Consider the following 18377-nt stretch of genomic DNA (forward strand, 5'->3'; position numbering starts at 1 on the left):
AGCCGAGAGCATTTATCGCACGTCGCAGTGATCTCATAGTTATACTACCTTTCATTGCAACTCCTATGAGTGCAGAAGGAAGAAGGTTTCAACCCGGATTCTCTGAATTCTCTAAATCTGCCATTTAAGCGGCACGTTCCCGCAGACGCAGACGCGGCTGCGTCCCACGAAAGGCGTTCTAGTGCAAATAGGGATTAGGACTGGCTGAGTTTCCCACTAGCGACTTCCCACAGCTGCAGCTCAAAAACACTGAGCAAAGTCAAGCGAGGTGGTGAATGTCAGAAGGCACGCTACTACAAAGTATTCTTGGAGCAACTTCAAAACACACAGGGACATTTAGCATGTGTGAATTACTGTCTAACTGAGGACTGACCAGTGTGTGACATGAGCTTAAAGCCGCCTTGTTTTCTTTTCTCAGCCGCCCCTCACAGAGGGAGAACCCTCCCTGTTTGTTTGACTCGCCTGCCCTTCCTCTCCTTTCAACATTATATTTGGCCATCCTGGATGCGGCATGTTATTATATGCTTGATATACGTTAAAGTCGTCAGCAAATCGAAGATTTCCATAATAATGGAAGAGGAAGCTAATGCTAGGCTAGCATTTCATTTATTTTCTTTGGAAAATGTAATTTTGGGATGATATGTATCTCTCCAGAAAGAGAGTATTTCCAAAAGCTGCCTGTTTATCTGATTTCAGTGGTATTGTTGTTGTGTGGGCAGCAGTGTGAGGGGGAACATTCATTCTGGCCATAAGTCTGCCCCATTTGCCCCTGTTGTCTTCCTTTCTGTCTAATCTCCCGACTGAAAAACACAAGGGAACTGTTTAAACATAATATCTATACTGTCCATTTTCTAAAAACAGTAACATAACTGAATTTTTAAATTAGGTTTGGAGCTTGAGTTATAAAAACAACACAAAATAAAACAAGCCAATGACCTTTCCTGCATTGTATCATATCACCAAGCAAAAATAAAACCAATACGTCGCCCTGTTCGTTTCGAAGTCATAGAATAGAAATTGCGCAACACTGATAGGAATCAGCCTCCATTGTTTAAACTTGTGGGGTAAAAAAAAAAGCCTTTAAAAGAATGTGAGCCAGTGTTGTGTTAGCGAACATCACAAAAAAGCAGACGCACAATAGGTTAGGAAAACTTCGTATGGCTGCGTGCGAAGACGTCGACGTTCACTCAATGGTGTGTGTCTGAGAAAGAGAACAGGATGATGAAATAAGATTTCTCTTTGGTAATTAGCACGGGATGTAGTTCTTTTCGTGGCAGTATTTGCATACACAGGCTGCAGATGACCTCTTTCAAAGCTAACAGCTGCTCTGCAAATTTAACAAGGGTGTGTGCGTGTGTGTATGTGAGTGTGTGTGTATGTGAGTGTGTTTACTACACTCAAACGCATCCACTGTGATTCAGTCAGTTTGTTTTGTCACGAACTGGAAAAAAATTGGAGGCTGCGGAGACAATGTAGGTTTTCAATAAACCAATGAGGAAAAAGACCACTGTCCGACGCCACCAACACACGCGCGTGCGTGCGTGCACAAGCATCAGGGGCACGGAGCCCCCCCCCCCCCCCGAGCGTCCGTGAACCTGCAAGAACGTGCACAGAAATCAGAAGGAAGCTGAAGGGAGGCGAAAAAGGAGCGTTTAAAGTTCACCACAGGCTCTGTAACAGTACGGTAACGTGATCAGCGTGGAGGTATTAATAGTGCAGCTCCCCAAGTGAGATCGGCAGCGTGTGAGCGCGCACGTAATCCCATAATTGCTCAATTATTCTCTCGGCTGTGAAGCGCCTGTCCGAAAAAGGCGGTAAAACTGCGCAGGTCCGTGTTCAATCCGCAACACCTGCGCCACTGCTAACGCTTAACGCTGTGTGTGTGTGTGTGTGTGTGTGTGCGTGTGTGTGTGTGTGTGTGCGTGCGCGCGCCTGCAACCACACGCCACGGGGCCTGTTCAAACCCACCCCAGGAGGCAGATAAATGGGGGTCCCTGCAGAGGAGACCACAAATTAAACCCTTAACGATCTTTAAATGCCTTGAAAAGACTTTTGGACGTCTTTATTATGACAAAATGCATTTGGCAGAGGTGGCCCCTCCCCTCTGAGGGGCCCCTGGGGGAGCCGAGCTCTTCACATTACATGTGATTACTTAATGACCTCCGAAAATAAGCTGATCCGTGACCAGCCCCCGTGGATTCACCGCCACGATGTTGAGTTGGCAGATTTCAACGGTAATTTACCTGCGCGCGTCCATCTCCAGTCAAACGTTTGTGACTGCTGTTGGCGCCTGAAACGCGAGTCTGGCTCCAAAACTCACATGGAATGTTTTGACGAATTAAGCAAGATGAAGATTTCTCATCCCCCCCCCCCCCCAATCCCCCATCCGGGCTGAACAGACAGGAAAGAAGGTTAAATATCTGCGAGTTGCGCTCCAAAACCAAATTTTGGTTACTTCGTTCAAAGGTGATATACAAAAAGCAGCGTTTCGGTTCATACTTAGTTAATTAATTCACCCTCCGACACCACAACGTAACCCAAATTTACAGTTATGTCAAAAGATTGTGGTTATCTGAAAGACTTAAGCAAATAAATAGACCTCCGTACCTTTAAAAAAAACCTGCCTTCACTATAAATGAATGCTCTTTTTCCAGTAGATGCCATCTTTGAGGATCTATCTATGATTTAGATATGGAAACATGCCTTCAAAATAAAAGCAAAGCCGCTCTTCAGGCCCCAGCCCTAATTTCTGGTCTGGGTGACCAGGAGAGTTTGATGTAGCTAAGAATGCTAACAAGCTAACAGGAAAATTAGAGGAAAATAAAGATAGAACAGCCAAATGCCACTTGATAAACACCTGGACAAAATCTCATGGAAAACCACCTGGTTATGGCAAAAAATGCTAATCTGACACTTCCTGACGAACCGGAGTGCTTCCAAATTAAAAGCACCTCATTCAGGGTCATAACACGCCAGTCAGCCGGATCAGAACGTCCCTGGCTGCTCCCGCCGCTGGTGCTGATGTTGAAAAGTCAAAACAAGACCGCGTAATCAACATTGCAGCGTCTCTTATAACAACGGTGACCGTGTCGTGTAACATACAAATTAGTAACACTCAAGGCTGCTGTTGCGTAATAAGTCAAACAGCCATTATCTCCGCAGAACTTTTAGAACTAGGCTCTGACTAAGTCGGGGTGCCGCTCCGATCCCTCTGAACCTGCTCTGGAAAGCCGTGGTAACACGTGCGTTTGAACCTGGCTGTTTCTGCGCGCGTCCATAACCTGCGTGGGGGCATTAAGCAGCTTGATGTGAGAGGAAATGACTCTTATTTACCGCCTGTGTTTCTGTACGATGTCAATAGGCCCGTTGACGGCGCGGGGCGATCCCCAAATGCTCCCGCTCCTCACACCGACACTCCGCTCCATGGAGTGACAGAACCCACAGTTTGTCGGCACACTCATCTCCCTTTCGTCCCCTCTCTCCTAACTCGTCCTCACCCTCCTCTTCTCTGCCGTCCCGCCGCTCTTCCTCTGTCGGTTCCGCTCAGCTGGCGGCCGCTCTCATCCCTGCTCAACTTGGCCCGCGTCCTCGTCAGTCTCGCTCTGTCGGGATGCCCGGCTCTCCACGGCCTCCCAGGAGTTCTCATTACCCCTGGCTGGAGCGGACGCTCTACCACCGGCGGCTCCAGGACACGACAACGACGCAATCCATCCCGGCCGGGGGCTTGAAATTCTCCTTCAGCTTTTGGGTAACGTTTGGAGAGAGCGTCTCGGTTCCTCGTGGACACCTCCAGGTCAACAACAACCTTTCAGCACCCTCGCCGGAGCTCCGTTAATCGCTCTACATGTACATCTTGCCTTTGCCCTGGGTCTAAATGTGGACCAGCAGGACTGCCCTTTCCCCCCCCCCACTTGCTTCCCCCTCCCTCCCTCTCTCTCTCTTACCCTTCTTCTGTTTCTCTATCCGCTTCCTCCTCCCCCCCCTACAGCTGCAACACCTTTAATCACAGAACAAACAGAGGCCTTTCCTCTCCCCTGGGCAAACTGTCACTGTCACTCTACCGCCGCCCCGAATCTGCAGAGACGTGCACAGGCGAGCATGTCTGGAAGAATGTCACTGCATAGGTGCATATGTGTAGCTGTGGCGGTGGTGGAAGGGGGGGGGGGGGGGTCAGCTATGTATATACTGGGGGGACAACTTGCATCGTGAGGTCAGAGCTGAGAAAAGGGGGTGGGACGAGAACCAAGATGGTTGCTGCCTTCCTCAAATATTTAAGTCTTTAACCCTTTCATGCTCTGTCTCCTGCACACACACACACACACACACATGCGTGCGCTGTTATTATCCCGTCCAGATGGAGCTTGTGTGTATGTCATTGTCTTTATTAGGTAAAGAGATTGAAGGCAAGACGTGTATGATAGGGCCTTACACTAAGTAGCTAATGGGACACACACGCGCGCGCGCACGTGCACGGACACACCGGCTGAAAGGTCATCTGTGGCCAGCGGCAGTGTATTTTTGAAGGCAAGAAATTTGAAAAGTAAATGTGAAACCTTAGCCGCGCGACCTTCTGTGAGCTTCATATGAAAACTGAAACAGGAAATATTTGAGAGGGGTTCAGAGAAATGAGACCGGGAAGGACGGGGGGTGGGGGGGCGGATCTCTGGGCCATGTTCCCGGGAACGGATTCAGCAGCTCCTCAGGGCCTTTACCCCCAGAGAGCATCTTAGAAACATCAATAGGGTGATCTTTCCGTTCATTTTAATGCTGATGTAGTAATGACAAAACAGCTGAATCAAGCTCTACAAAACAAAGTCCGAAATCCAAATGCGACTCTTGATCGTAGCAACAATGACTCAAAAAGGTTCCCTATCTGTAAAAATGTCTTTGGAAAAGTCAAACAGTAATAATAATTATAACACTAATAACCCCAACTGGTCAGACTGGTTGTGCAGGGGTTGTACACCAGCATTTAGCAGCTTTTATTTTGACATGACAGATACTTTGTGTAGATGTGCATTTAGAATAATGAGCTGGCCTGAAGACTAGATGTACTATTGTACATAAGTATTACTCTGCTCTTCAAAGTTCATCTTGAAACCGCTGTGCTGCGCAGCTCTCGCAGGCCAAGACTGGAGGGGGGGGGGCAGAAGAGGGTAATCTTCACAAGTCCTCAAACAGTGTGGCATCTTAAATTTGGCCCACAATTTGTTTAGTAATACGTGACTGACACGCGGAGGGGACGCATGATATCGTGCCATGGCTCCACAAACACATGGCAAATGCTTAGAAATCAGTATGGACGACGTTATCTTTCTAGGTTTTTCCCTGCTCAAGTGTGAGCTGCATAATGAGGGTCTGGGGGTCCTGTGGGGGGGGGGGGGGGGGGGGTGGAACGGAGCTCAGAAGGTTAGAAAAGCAGCTGCTGGAGAAGGGAGCAGCTACCTAAACACACCAGTGTATTTACACAGGAACAGTGGCGTGATCAGAGCTGCCTCCTCGTCAGGGGCTTTAGGCGGGAGTCCCCCCTCCAGAAACGATATTTAAACGGTGAAATGGGGTCCTAGGGAATGATTTCAGCACAGGAACTAAAGGAGCAGGGGGCCTCTGGGGCAGCAGCACGTCGGACGCATGCCTTGGTGGTGCAGTGCTGCGTGCTCAACAAAGCAGCAGCGCCAGGTGTGAGCTGGAGCCACTTGCTACAGCCTATATTTAAACCGCCTGCCGGTGATGTCAAACGCCGCGTTACAACTTGTACCGTAGTAAAGGGTATCAGCGTGTCGCCTCATGATTCATTAGACCGCCATCTGTTCGCATGACGCTGACGCACGGGGGGCTCCTCTGATTTGGGGATGGTGCAGACAACAGAACAGTTTAACTGGATCCAAGCAGCCCACCAACAGCAGGATGTAAAGGCAGGCAAGTGTGCACGTGTACAAATAGGCCTTAAAGTGAGCACATATTTACATACTGCAGGAGGCAACACCAGCTTTCATGTATTTTAGGTAGGACTCCAGGTTCACTATTGTTGAATAATAGTAATAATAGATTTTATTTATGGGCTTGACACCGTACAGCACATAGGCAAAAGGTAGGTAGTTAAAGCAGATGGTAAAAACATCAGAAAATAACATAATGCACCTCTGATTCAATATAAGTTGAGTGGAAGAGCGAGCCAATCCAATTCGCTATCGAATGTACTTTCTAAAAGCCTAAATTTTCGTTATTAATAACAAAATGCTAGAAAAAATTAAATGTGTTGCAAAGGTGAACATTTATTATGATATTATTATTTATTATAACTCTAAAAACTGCTGTGTTCTGTATTTAATGACTTAATTCTTCTGCTCTGCTGCAGGTTGAGCATAACTTAGTTGTGTTCTCCCCCTAGTGGCCACATTCCGAACTGCTACATGGGAAAACCACCAACATCCTCCAAACTCAAGCGTGGCAAAACAATTTCAGCCATGTTAAGTCTGAATAATCACAGAATTAACCAATGTTTCACCCTTTCAAAAAAAAATCATAACAATTCTAATCATTTTGAGATAACACCGTAGCAAATGTCAGGATCTGGTATGTTTTTCCATTTCTTTCTGAACTGAAAGCATGTTTGTGTCTCCTCACCCTGCAAGAAGGGAATCATGCTTGTTTTTAAATTCCAACAGTGTTGGGTGCCGTTTTCTACTGCTGCCGGCCGGAGAAATCAATCAGGCTCTGGGGGCGATTGGGGAAATCAGTCATGCTGAAAATTTGGAGTACAGCAGTGACGCACAGAGCTCCCAGCCCGCCACAGTCACACAGGTCCTTATTGACGAATCTGGGTGTGTGTTTGAGGGGGGCAGGGGAACGGGCGTCTATATTGGGACCTCTGACATTGACACTGTTGCCCTCTAGTGTGACGACCTCAGTTGTCGCTTGTTTTCCTAATTATCCTTTTAATCACTGCCACTCGGTTGAGTTTCGTTTCCTGCTTTGAAGCGCATCTAAACCCTCTTTGGTCGACGCGCACCCCCACTTCAACCCTCTCCTCGTCTCTTACAGTCTTTCTAGTCACTATCACGCTAAAAGCGGCGCTATCTCCAACCAGGTCCCACCTATCGCTCCTTCGCCGCCCTGCCGTCTACGCCTTCACGTGCTTTGTCAAAATTATCTCTTTCCGCAGCCGCTCGGCCGTTGTGTCTGCCTCTTCGGCCCTCGGCTTGCACCACAATCGCAGGAGAGCCTGCAAACAACCGCTCGCGTGTGCGTGCATGTGAGGACGGTTTGATGTCGGAATGAATAGAGGCCTGGTACGCTTAGTGCGGGAGAGAAGAATGTCCGTCTTTATGGTGATGGACACACACGCATTACAAAAAACTGCTTTGTGTGTGTAGGTGTGTGTCTGTGTGTTGTGTAACAGCACCCCCCCCCCTTCCCCCCAAAGAAAACAATCTTTCCAGCAGATTTGTAACTTCTATTTGAACTAAATGCAACAAGTGTTCATCAAATATCTCAGTGTCTGAAATAAGGCCCGGATTGGCTTTCATCTGATTCCACTTCTGTGCCGTTTCTGGGTTGTTGGGTCTTTTTTTTCCAGCCGGCGAGCGTGATGTACGAATCAGGTAAGGGGAATAAAAGCGCGTTCTGTTCTGCCTCTGCGGTCTAAAAAATCTCCGCCTTTGATCTCCTCATATGATCCAAACAGGCTCAAGGCTGCAGGAGTTCGGATGACACTCGTGAGGCACATGCTTCATGCCCAGAGTTCAGATACGTCTGCCACACTGCAGGAACAAGCAAAGTTTTCAAAGTGCAAAAAAAAAAAGAAGGAATCGTTTCCCTCAAGAACTTATTTTGGCTTTCAGATTCTGAGACCCTCGTGTGCTATTGTCGTGCTTTACGGCATACGGATAGTGGCAGAAACCCTGGCTGCCAATCGCGCCATCGTATCAACTTACAACTGCAATTAAAGCACTCAGCGTCGTCGGCGTGCGCACGAGGGGAGCATGTTTCCCCTGATTCATCCCTTGGAAGGCAGCGAGTCTGACCCATTATTTCGCCCCTCTCTGTTTGGTTTCCAGGGAGAACGAGACAGAAAACAGAGATGAAACGCGCTGATGTTTTGTCTGTCCCCTCATAAAACCCTGACACGGGCGCCGCAGCTTGGCCGGGGCCCACGGACACCATGGGAGGGGGGGGGGGGGGTGCTTCGTTGGACGGGGCAGTTGATCAAAGGTGAAACCCTCAGGCCCACGATGCCAAATTAAGCTCCTTGTGCACCAGCAGCAACACCCACAAGCATCAACAGCGCATGGCTTGGTAGGTGCTGGTGCGTCGCCTCGGGCGCTGCGCTAACCAGGGATCAAGTGCACCCTCACCAGTGGAAAGCAGAGCAACTTTTTTTGGATTGTACATAAACCAAGCTGTTTTGTTGGCTGCTCTTCCAACAAATCCTGCCTCTATCTTAATCACAGGAGCAACAAAAGCTGCGACGCGGCTGAAAACACAAGCGCAGAAGCGGCGTGACAGATAAAAAGGTGCCTTCTCATCGTCAACAGCCGCCTGCGAGCGCTGATCACGCCATCGACGGGCGAATGCTCACCCGATGCAGGAGTGCCGGCGCGTGGAGAAGTTGCCGTGCGTCTTTCTTGAGAAGCGAGAGTCTTTGTTCATCATCGTTTCGGCAGGTTGGACGAGGGCTGGTTTGAGTTGGGGAATCAGCAAAAGTCAGAACAGCAGCTTTGGGAGGTGAGCGATGGAGAGAGCGAACTGACGTGGCACAACCAAACCCCCCATGGTGTCCGGGTATCGAACAGGACGCTGTGCCAAGACTCCCGGCGGTTACAGGCGACGGGCCCCGGTGACGAGACGGCGGAGGAACAACGGCACACGGTAAAGGCCGAGATTCGAAACAGGGAAGCAGAAGTGCATCATCAGGTGACCCCCCGAAGAACGAGAAGGAGGGCGAAGGGTTCAAGCTGCTGAGCTCTTCTCTGTCTTCTCTGAGACGCGACTGGATAAATGATCCGGCGAGATACTTCCAGGTCACTGCAAAATCAAAGTGCATCAAACGGCAAATTCGATTTGCAGTTGCGGCTTTTGCTCGCACCGTTGGGGATATGTCCAAAGTTCCAGCTCAGCGTGCACACACGTGGGTGCGTGTGTGCATGCGAACAGCCTAAAAAGGCAAAGAGTCTGTTAGAAAGCGATCAGAAAGCGAGCCGACACGTCTTCCCGCTGGCAGCCAGAGTCAAACCAAGTGAAACAGGATGGTGTCATCTGTCAAGAGGTCACCTGGGACTTGTTGCCCTTTGTTCTGCTCATCACAGATCAGCTAAGATAAACTCTTCTTGCTTTCCTCTATTATCTTTTCTCCCCTGGTACTCCAGAATAGGAAATGGCGAGCTTCAGTTCTTCCAAACGAGCCGCTGCCTGATACAAATGAAATTCCTCCACAGTCCGGGGCCAGTAAAGATCAGATCCGTTTGAAGAAAAATCGCCTCTGGGATGTTGCACCGTCAAACTTGGGTTATTAAGAGCATCATAATTCCATCAGATGCCCCCGATGTCAGCCTCCACCGGTGGAGCCTTCTCTCCTGAGAGTGGTGGGACCAAACTCAGGCTTAAAACAACAAACAAGAGAGACTGAGATACAGTAGATATTGTGGAAGAAGAGGGATGGGGTGGAGTGAGCGTGGTAGAGAGAGAGAGAGAGAGAGAGAGAGAGAGAGAGGGAGAGAGAGAGAGAGAGAGAGGAAGAGAGAGAGAGAGGGAGAGAGAGAGAGAGAGAGGGAGAGAGAGATAAAGTGCACAGAGAGAAAGACTGAAGCAAGTGAAGCAGAAGGTTTTCCAGATGTGTTATTTACATTGTTTGCAATCTGAACTGAAAGTTTCAAAATGGAAAGTTTTTGACGATGATGATGAGGAGGAAGTGTGCAGCGTTCCCCTCTTCGTGCATCCAGCCTGGGTCCATGCCAGCAATGATAATGGCACATTGGCCATTGATCAGTTCTTCAATACTGTGTGTGTGCGTGTGTGTGTTTGTGTGTGAGACGCGTGTACATTTTCCTATTCACAGAATAGAAGCCATCTCATTTAATATGATCACATGTAAGAGATGCAACTATACTATTTACCTATTTCAGGATTTTTGTGGCTACATTTATGGAAACCTTTGGATCTACCAACCACAGCTGGAGCTGCTTCCTGACCGAGATCATTCATTCATTTATTTCTCATGCAGATACACACGTAACTATATACACGTGAAACTGTCAAAAAAGCTGCAGATGGTCCAAACTGCGGGATTCTGGCGCATTTTTCAGAAATTTCTGTATTTAGAACGGCCGAAACCTGTTTAAGCTCTGTTGGATAATTGGAAACCCTTTTGCTTGACACAAAGTCTCCAGAATGGAAAGAAGAGTTTCATCACCTTTGACACTAAGTGAACATAAGATCGCGGGTATGTTCTATATTTGCGCTGCCTGCAAAGCCTACTTTCCGCTGAACCTCCACTTTGTTTAATTCCTCCCTCTCAGAAGCCATCCTGCAATAACTCATCTCCACCCATTTATTTCAGCTCTGACGTTACAGGACGCGTCCGATACGCCGAGGAACATTTCTGATAGCTGGCCTTCAGACCTGTGCAATGTAAAAGCCACCGTTAGCCCCAGTTAATCCAAGACTCCAGGAATCTGACCTTTTACGCCAAGAGCTTTTTTAAAATCTTGTTTGGCCTCTAAAAATATGGACAGACTGATCAAAATTAATGGAGCGGTGGTCAAAACTGACACGATCTGACCACGTTTATACTGTCCTCATGGGATTTCTTTGGATGTTCTAAGCCAATAAAAATAAGACAGAACTTGAAAACACAAGCTAGAGATTCAGCCAAGCTGTAACTTGGGAAGAATGTCTTTTATAACAAGCCGAAGACGCAGGAAAGAGTTTCCAGGTCGTACGTGTAAGGGATTAAAGAGCAAATACTCAACTGGGAGGCACCTGTGTACAAATTAAGCTCCCACTATAGAACTTTTCCAACATCTTTGTCACCGTGTCACCACCAAAAGGAAAATACGTCGACCTGACCTCAGCGTTTATGTCTCAATCCCCACATGAGGCCAGGATTATTTACCCTGCCACCGTCACTTCTTCGGCTAAGGTGACTTAGCTTTAATTGCCTATATGCTCATATGGCTCTTGCCTTCACGCTGTCGCCGATCGAAATGCTTTATTTGTGTTGAAATCATGAGCCCGGGTTGATATAATTGAGGCTCGTAAAAGCAAATTTCAGTTAGCAAACAGCAAAGCAGCTGTGCTCTTTAAAGGACAGACCACCATAACCGATCAAATAGAAATAAATCAAACGTGTTGGAGCGGATAACATTGAAAAATAGCAGTTTTATCAGCGCGCGCTGAAGGACGAGGGGCGGAAGAGCGACCTGCTGCCGGACGCTGCCGAGCTGCCTGTTTACTGAGGTGACAACAGCTGGCAGGGTGACAAAAGTCACCTGTAGGAAACGAAACAACACAGCTGGTTCACGTATGCTGACCACCTCCACCGCGGGCAGCTTACACAGGAACCAATCATCAGCATATACACAAATATTCTCCATAGAATTGTTCTCGATATATGTGCACGGGGCTATTTATAGATAGGGAAACATGTAATTTGAGATCTGGAAGTTATGGCAGTCGATGTTAGCAGAATTGTCTCAGCTGACTACTGGAGTATGAGAGCGTTGATTGTACGCAGCAGCACAGAACCATCCTGTGGTGGGGCTTGATTTCATAACAATAGCCTGAGGGGAGCTTTTCTGGCAGGTGTGAAGGGCCCACAGATGAAGAAATCAGCCACAAACATCAGGTTGGGAGCACAGAACAGACGCTCGCATGTCGGTCTAGGTGTGTTCAAAAGTAAAATTCAACTGGTGTTTGCGTCATGTGGCGCCCCAGAAAGGTGCGACTCTACCTGGGTGTGTGGGCCAGAGTGAAGCGCCGCCTCTGGAGGTTGATGCTACGGTTCATCATCAGCTTACGGAACAGCAGCGGCGAGTTCCGGGGAGATCCGCGCGGGGAATTTTTGGGGGAGCCCCCCGGAGAACCTGCTTTGGATCTGGGCATGAGCTTGATGAGCCTGGGCAACCTCTGGTCCTGTGGAATGTCCTCCAGTTCGGACTCCTCGGAGCTCTCCGTGCACAGCTCGCTCATGGCGGTCGGTCTCAGCGTTCACCTGGGCTTGGCTAAAACGGGTTCCAAAAGCGAATCAAGCCGTCTTCATCAGACTCCTTGGTGCCATGACTCTTTCCTCGTCTGTTCCCGCTGGAGTTATTGCCTCAGGTCCTCTCCTCGCTTCCATATGTTTGAACAAATCCTGGGCCTGTCCATGGTCTCTCCAAACGCCTCCCCCCAAACACATGGAACCTCAGAGCACCTCCAGCTCAGACTTTTATCTCTACTGGAAACCACTTCCTTCTGTCTGCACAGAGATCATATCGACTGCTGTGCGAGGAGGGAAAAAACCCTCAAACATTAACGTTTATGTACTCGCTCTGCCTCCCTCCCTCCTTCCTGCACACTTTGTTTACATTACTGCTAAGCCTTCCCTCTCTCCAACTAAATATGGACATCTGATTTATAGGGAAGTGAAGCGTTACGGATCACCTCCTTCTTGTTCCATCTCCTGCATTCCTCCTTCCTCCCGTGACCAAGACTATTGTTCACCAACTTCATATTGCGCTCCTTAATTACTTCCTACATTGCAAAAACTCCCAGCCGGTGCCTGGCTCAACCCTCCGGCTCACTTTTCTCACTCTCACTCCAACTGACTTTGCATACTGAGGCTGTTCCACTGGTCCCCGAGGTGCCGTTTGTTGAGAAGTTGCCGATTTCCTCAGAGACGGCTCCTCTGCCTTTCACATGCTCCGGGCGTACCAGGAGGAGTCACATGAAGGGCCTTTGACTATAAAAAGCAGAGGTAGATAAAAGCTAACAGAGAGCATGGGTGCTGTCACGATGGCGCTCTCTATCTGTGACCAGAGGCAACATCATTTTCACCCCCGACCAAAGTCTTTTTTTATCGCTACAGATCGAGGAGGGGTCCTCCTGTGACCAAGGAGCTCAACACCGGTGCTGTCAGGAGTCACTAGAATAACCTAAGGAGCTGGAGCATCTGACACAGGACTGAACCTATGACCAACAGATGGTTGGGAGAGCAAGGAAGAATGATTCTTTGATTATCGTTTAGGGATGTACACGCAGAGATGTCAGATTCCCCGTCGGGTTTAGCATCAAGAGGGGTGTCTCATAATGCTATTTTGCACGGGTCACCAGCGCGTCGTGCAGTTATCTCAGCATCTGCTTTGATAGTCTCCTCTGAGATTTGGCCATCGGAGTGAATGGAAATTTCTAAGTGCGTCCCAGTTTTTAAAAAAAATGCTGATGCTTCTTTTATATGCCGAGGAGCTGGTTGCTGTTGTTAATCTCTTTGCAGCACAGAGCACTGCTTTCTTTTTTTCTTTTTTTTGTCCCAACTGTCAACAACCCGACATCGTTAAACACGTGTGGCATCATGAAACAATACACACTCGCTCATGATTTGTATCACTATCAGCATTGTGTAAATAGGCAGCGTTCGCAATGCAAACAGTGTAACATACATTATCGTCAAGATTTAGTCTCAAGGCCTATTCCTGTCCATGTGTATTTATACAATCCTTTTAAACAGCCTTTTAAGAATTTAAAATGGATTGGACTCAATATTTTAGCCAGAATGATGAAGCTGTAGCCTTATTGCGTGCATTGATTTGGAAGAATGATACATTCCAGTCTTCTATCCTCAATAATAGCCACAAAAATCCGTGTCCTAAATATGTCCAAATTCTTTCTACAACCAGTTATGCTGCCCCCAAGTGGCCGCAAGCGCAATTATAGCAGCCGTACGTTTGTATTCCTCAAGATTTGGGGGGTTTTAAGCAACAACATATATGGATGCACTTGTATAATCTTTTCTCACCCAGCCTGGACAAAATAGGAATCCCCAGGCATTTTAGTAATAAATGAAATAATAATAAAACAGCCTCTTTCACATCTGAAGTTAATCTTTGCCCCAAAGCAACATCATCTTTCTAGTCATGTGGTTTACAAAGAAAGAGAAGGCAGCACAACTTTACTCTTTTGTACCTGCTTTCCCAGCTGTGCTTTCAGTGCTCCTAAAGGTGAGTGAAGCTCATCCAGCCTTCCATCCAGCCACGCCACATTGTCATTATATGTATTTCTTTTCTGCAGCAGCAACATCTACACGCTGTGTGTTGTGTACATAGGATTCTTTTGTTTAAGCAAATATGTGCTCAAGGAGCCGTACTTCATAAAAGCACCGTCGTAAGGCTGTGCCGAGTGCAGCCTTTATAGAGGAGGCAGGAGGGTTCTGATGCTGCAAAGTTATCTGGGCCTCCGTGACCACAACATGCCAAAGTGACAGTTATTGATTGACAGGGTTCATTCAACCATTAACCTGGAAGAGGGCAAACAATTTGGGAACAAGTATAAACTTAGAGACTTACAGCTCTCTGGACATGCAGCTGGTCAGAGTTCCCAGGCTCCTGGAGTGCTTCATCCTCCGGGTTGAGGTCAGAGGTTGCGGCCTGCAGGACAGCCTGGGCAGGAGCAGGGTGCCCGAGAAAAGCCTGTTCACGGCGCATCTGATATCGGGGTCCTGGAGCGGCTCCAGAAAGAGATCCTGTTCTGAAGAGTCCCATTGTCTCTGGGACAGACAAAAGCAGGAAAAGAAATCATGACACAGGTTTCAGAGCTCAGCGTCTCTTCGCTTAACGATCTTTGATTTGCTGCAGCGCTGTTCTTGTAAGATATTTGAAACAAAAAACAAACAAACAAAACTTATTCAAAAGTGGGAAGACAACATTAACGATACAAGCGCAGACAACAAAGCACAAGGCTCGGTAAAAGCAAATATTCATTCTTTTTGGAGGTTTGATCTGATATCGGGTCCTGAGACACACACTATCACACAAAAAGACACAAAAGGCGGTTGTCACAGCGAGATTGTGGTTGGGATTCGGCTCCCGGGGCAACTGTTTCAATGTCAACTTTTGAGGGAAACAGATAAGAGGCCTTGTTTTCTGTTGCATCCTGTGACCTAATACGCATCTGCTAAAACATGCACTTTTCTTTAACGCTCTTCACACTGTACAACTTTGGCTTTATTCCCGTGTTAAAAAAGAACATTGGCAACATTATGTTTCCAAGCCCCGGCTCTCCATTTGTGTTTACACTGACATAACTGGTTTCTCATCAAATATACGTGTCATTTTAATAGTATTCTCCACAGGTCTTGATAGAAACAGACCGGATAATTATTATTTTATACAACAGAAACTCGCTGCTTTCTTCTTAGAGCTAGTCCGTTTTATGTTATTAGCCCAAACGCACAGAAATTTAGAAATGATTCACCCTTACCTCAGGGAAGTGGAAAAGTTTTGACAGGTTTCTCCGCATACTAAAAGCTGTATCATGAGAACAACAAGAATGGGAAGGAAATGCCAATGAGGAGGATAAAGATACCACATTTAGGATCAGATATGAGGCAGCCTGTGTGGACCAGATCTCACACGCCCTTTAAACCCTCATCAAACCTCTTAAATTGAATACTTTTTAACAGCTTATATTCTAGAGTATCTAAAACCTTGGAAAATGGAAATATAGCGAGGATGAGTGAAAAAAAATTATATTTAACTTGGCTGGAGGGAGGAAAGCTGCAATTTCTCATGTGGACCTATCAGACTGCAGCATCAGCACGTCTTAAACATGCAGATCTACTAGTTGGACCGGCCTCAATGAAGCTGCTGCCAACATCGTTTTCATTATATCAGCCCCACATTTAAAGATGACATTTAAATTATCTGTAGCTGTTTTACTCATGTGCGCAGGTGAGCGTGTCTAAACGACTTTTGAGCATCAGCCGTTATTCATGAAAGTCGTTTTCTGGTTTTTATTGTCTTGTGCACATTCAGGAAACAGGTTTCCCTCTGCAATGAGATCCGTATTTTCCCAGGCTTGTCCCCCGTTTCAGAAGTGGTTTTGGGCCTGTGGGTTACAATTATCTGCGCCTTTAAATGTCCTGGTTATTTTCGCCACACGTTGTCGACGCTACAGATGAGAAACAGCGCCCTCTGGAGGACCAACACACAAGTACAATACCAAGAAGTTTCAATGAAAAACGCTACATTTGTAAACATTTTTATTGTATGCTCTGAAGAAAAAAATTGCCAAAAATTTGTCCCTTTAGATAACGATCTAATGTAACCTGTCAGTGTTAGTGAATGGCCACAGTTGCTGCAGGGTGCCCAAAGCTATAAAGCAGAACTCCTTGTGAGGTAGTTTCTGTGTTGTCTCTAGCTCCCTCCACAGGCTGGAGACTTGGTGCCCTGGCAAAACAAGACAATAGCCATTAATGATGGTCAACTGAACATTATAAAATACTTCAGGCACTGTGACATCAGTTGTACCTTGTACATGCTGCAGACCAGAGTGAAAAGAGAAGTCATGGCCTTCTCCTGCAGTTCCTCTGTGTGCACCTAAAAAACACAACAGAAAGTACTTCAACGGTTACTGAAAACATGGCTGGAAAATAAATCAATCCTTGTGTTTAATGGGCAGGAATTGATCACAGAATATAGTTCAACAATGCCTGTTGTGTCTCTTGTTCCTATACCGGTAAATGGACTGAAACCGTACCCCGTTAATGGTCACCCAGGGAACATATTGGTGTGGAGGCTGTAGCGCTTTGGTCTTCAATGCATTCTGATGCATGAGTTGGTTTCCCAGGTCTCCATTCACACACTTCATGATGGTGTCCCAGTCCAACTCAGGGGTGTAGATTTCTACACACTATGGGAAAAATGCAGGGAAAAGATGGCACATTACTGTGAACCTGTCAAGGAAAATGTCAGTGATTGGCCCAAAGCTGGTGAAGAGGCACGGGTACATACAGCCTTGGCTGACTTGATGGCGTCCGTGGACGATTCCATACAAAAGATGACGGGGAAGGCCGATTTGGTCAAGTTCAGCAAGCACGTCTTTGATGAACAGAGGACATCCATCACACATCAAGTCACCGGCAAACGTCCGAACAAAAGTCTGTGCAATTGTTTTTGTAAATTCACCTGAATCATGTTGCCCAGACATTCCTCTTCTCCGTGCTGACATTCAAAAATGTACTTGTGGCCATTATACGTTTCCTGTAAGGGAATAATAGCAACAGTGTATTCAGACAGGTCTGAATAGAATATACTTCCTCTTGATAATCTCATGATAATTAAAGTTCAAGGTTAATTGAAAAAGTCCCAAACACTTCCCGGCATACCTTTGCATTGCCATAAGGCACAACAGTGAGGGACATGATGTCACTCAGCATCACCCAGGTGGGGAAAATCATTAAACTCATATATCCTCTGCAAGCAGGACACATGCTCTCATAATAAACCACCACGTCAACTTTATCTGCTTTCTGGTGCGACTTGGTGAAGTTGGATAAAAGGCACTCCTTTAGAACCTGAAAAACAAGAATAGAAATGGAAGTTACGAGTTTAGGATCACTGTTTTACTGTGACCCCATTTGGAACTGGGAAACTGCTGGGATACCAGAATGTGTGCTTCAGAACAAATGCATCACTGAGGCTTCTTTGTCAAAAGAGATTACAAAAGGCGACATCCTTATCTCATGAATCTGATGCTTCTTTTTGCGATAAGCGCATTTTACGTCAGTGGGCGTGCACCTCCGCTGTTGGGAGACTTCCGCTTTTAAGAAGGCGCGTTACGTTAAATGAGTATTCTTTAGCAACATTTGAAAATCCGGGGACTATTCTCCGGTGTTCTGCTCATTTTTAAACTCTGAGAAGAATTATTGATCGGAATTAATTGTTTTTATTATTATTTTAAAAGTTGTTATCGCCTGCTATGGCGCAGTGATTTGAGAAAAGTGATTTAACCAAGAACTGGCTCTACTTTTTTATCATGCGTGATGCGAAGTTCTGCGGGTGGTAACAAACGAGTTACGGAGGAAAGAAAAGTTGTTAAAACAGAATATATTCCCACAGGTTGCTTACCCCACATTGAATGGCCGTGGTCAGAGACGAGCACCATTTAAACGGAGGGTAGGAGCAGGAAGCACAACCGCCGGTCTGAATGTATAAAAGTGCACTCAAAACCACCAGGATCGCACCCTTCATCTTCTTTTAGAGTCACTTTTTAAGAAAACAGACAATCTCGTCGGCAACCAGTGGCAACTGCCTACAACCCACTGCGCCGAGCAACTTTAAACGTTGCACCAGACGCGGAGAGCATCTATTTCCTGATTGGCTGCAGGAAGCGTCACCTGTTGC

At 46.9% G+C, this 18377-nt stretch overlaps 2 protein-coding genes across 10 annotated transcripts in view; both read right to left on the bottom strand.

Moving 5' to 3' along the window:
• Positions 1 to 15559, bottom strand: part of pde4ca (phosphodiesterase 4C, cAMP-specific a) — a 28707-nt gene extending 13148 nt beyond the window's left edge. For 2 of the 9 annotated variants that reach the window (XM_011616584.2, XM_029831595.1), the window contains exons 1-2: positions 15454 to 15559; positions 14541 to 14740 (exon numbers count right to left, since the gene is read on the bottom strand). In XM_011616584.2, the coding sequence (XP_011614886.1) occupies positions 14541 to 14740; positions 15454 to 15492 (239 nt within the window). In that variant the 5' untranslated portion in view covers positions 15493 to 15559. Of the gene's footprint in view, positions 1 to 3333; positions 3890 to 8581; positions 9158 to 9273; positions 9602 to 11950; positions 12941 to 14540; positions 14741 to 15453 lie in introns of those variants that run through there. The other 7 variants (XM_011616586.2, XM_029831596.1, XM_011616588.2 and 4 more) reach the window with 5 other exon arrangements.
• Positions 15560 to 16217: 658 nt separating this feature from the next.
• ifi30a (IFI30 lysosomal thiol reductase a) lies at positions 16218 to 18325 on the bottom strand. The gene is made up of 7 exons (XM_003975716.3): positions 18102 to 18325; positions 17360 to 17548; positions 17160 to 17234; positions 16986 to 17072; positions 16732 to 16884; positions 16503 to 16571; positions 16218 to 16421 (listed from the first exon to the last, which is right to left on the bottom strand). The coding sequence occupies exons 1-7, from the start codon at positions 18222 to 18224 to the stop codon at positions 16389 to 16391; spliced, it is 729 nt and encodes a 242-aa protein (XP_003975765.1). The 5' UTR covers positions 18225 to 18325; the 3' UTR covers positions 16218 to 16388.
• Positions 18326 to 18377: the final 52 nt, after the last annotated feature.

Source organism: Takifugu rubripes, chromosome 22 (genome assembly GCF_901000725.2).
Source record: "Takifugu rubripes chromosome 22, fTakRub1.2, whole genome shotgun sequence".
Lineage (NCBI taxonomy): Eukaryota > Metazoa > Chordata > Actinopteri > Tetraodontiformes > Tetraodontidae > Takifugu > Takifugu rubripes.

Excerpts from the sequence above, each read along its gene's own strand:
- ifi30a (XM_003975716.3), bottom strand. The coding sequence starts at position 18,224 with ATGAAGGGTGCGATCCTGGTGGTTTTGAGTGCACTTTTATACATTCAG. Across the intron at positions 17,073-17,159 it reads GTCTGGGCAACATGATTCAG|ACGTGCTTGCTGAACTTGAC; the intron begins GTGAATTTACAA and ends TGTTCATCAAAG. Across the intron at positions 16,885-16,985 it reads CCATCAAGTCAGCCAAGGCT|TGTGTAGAAATCTACACCCC; the intron begins GTATGTACCCGT and ends TTTTTCCCATAG.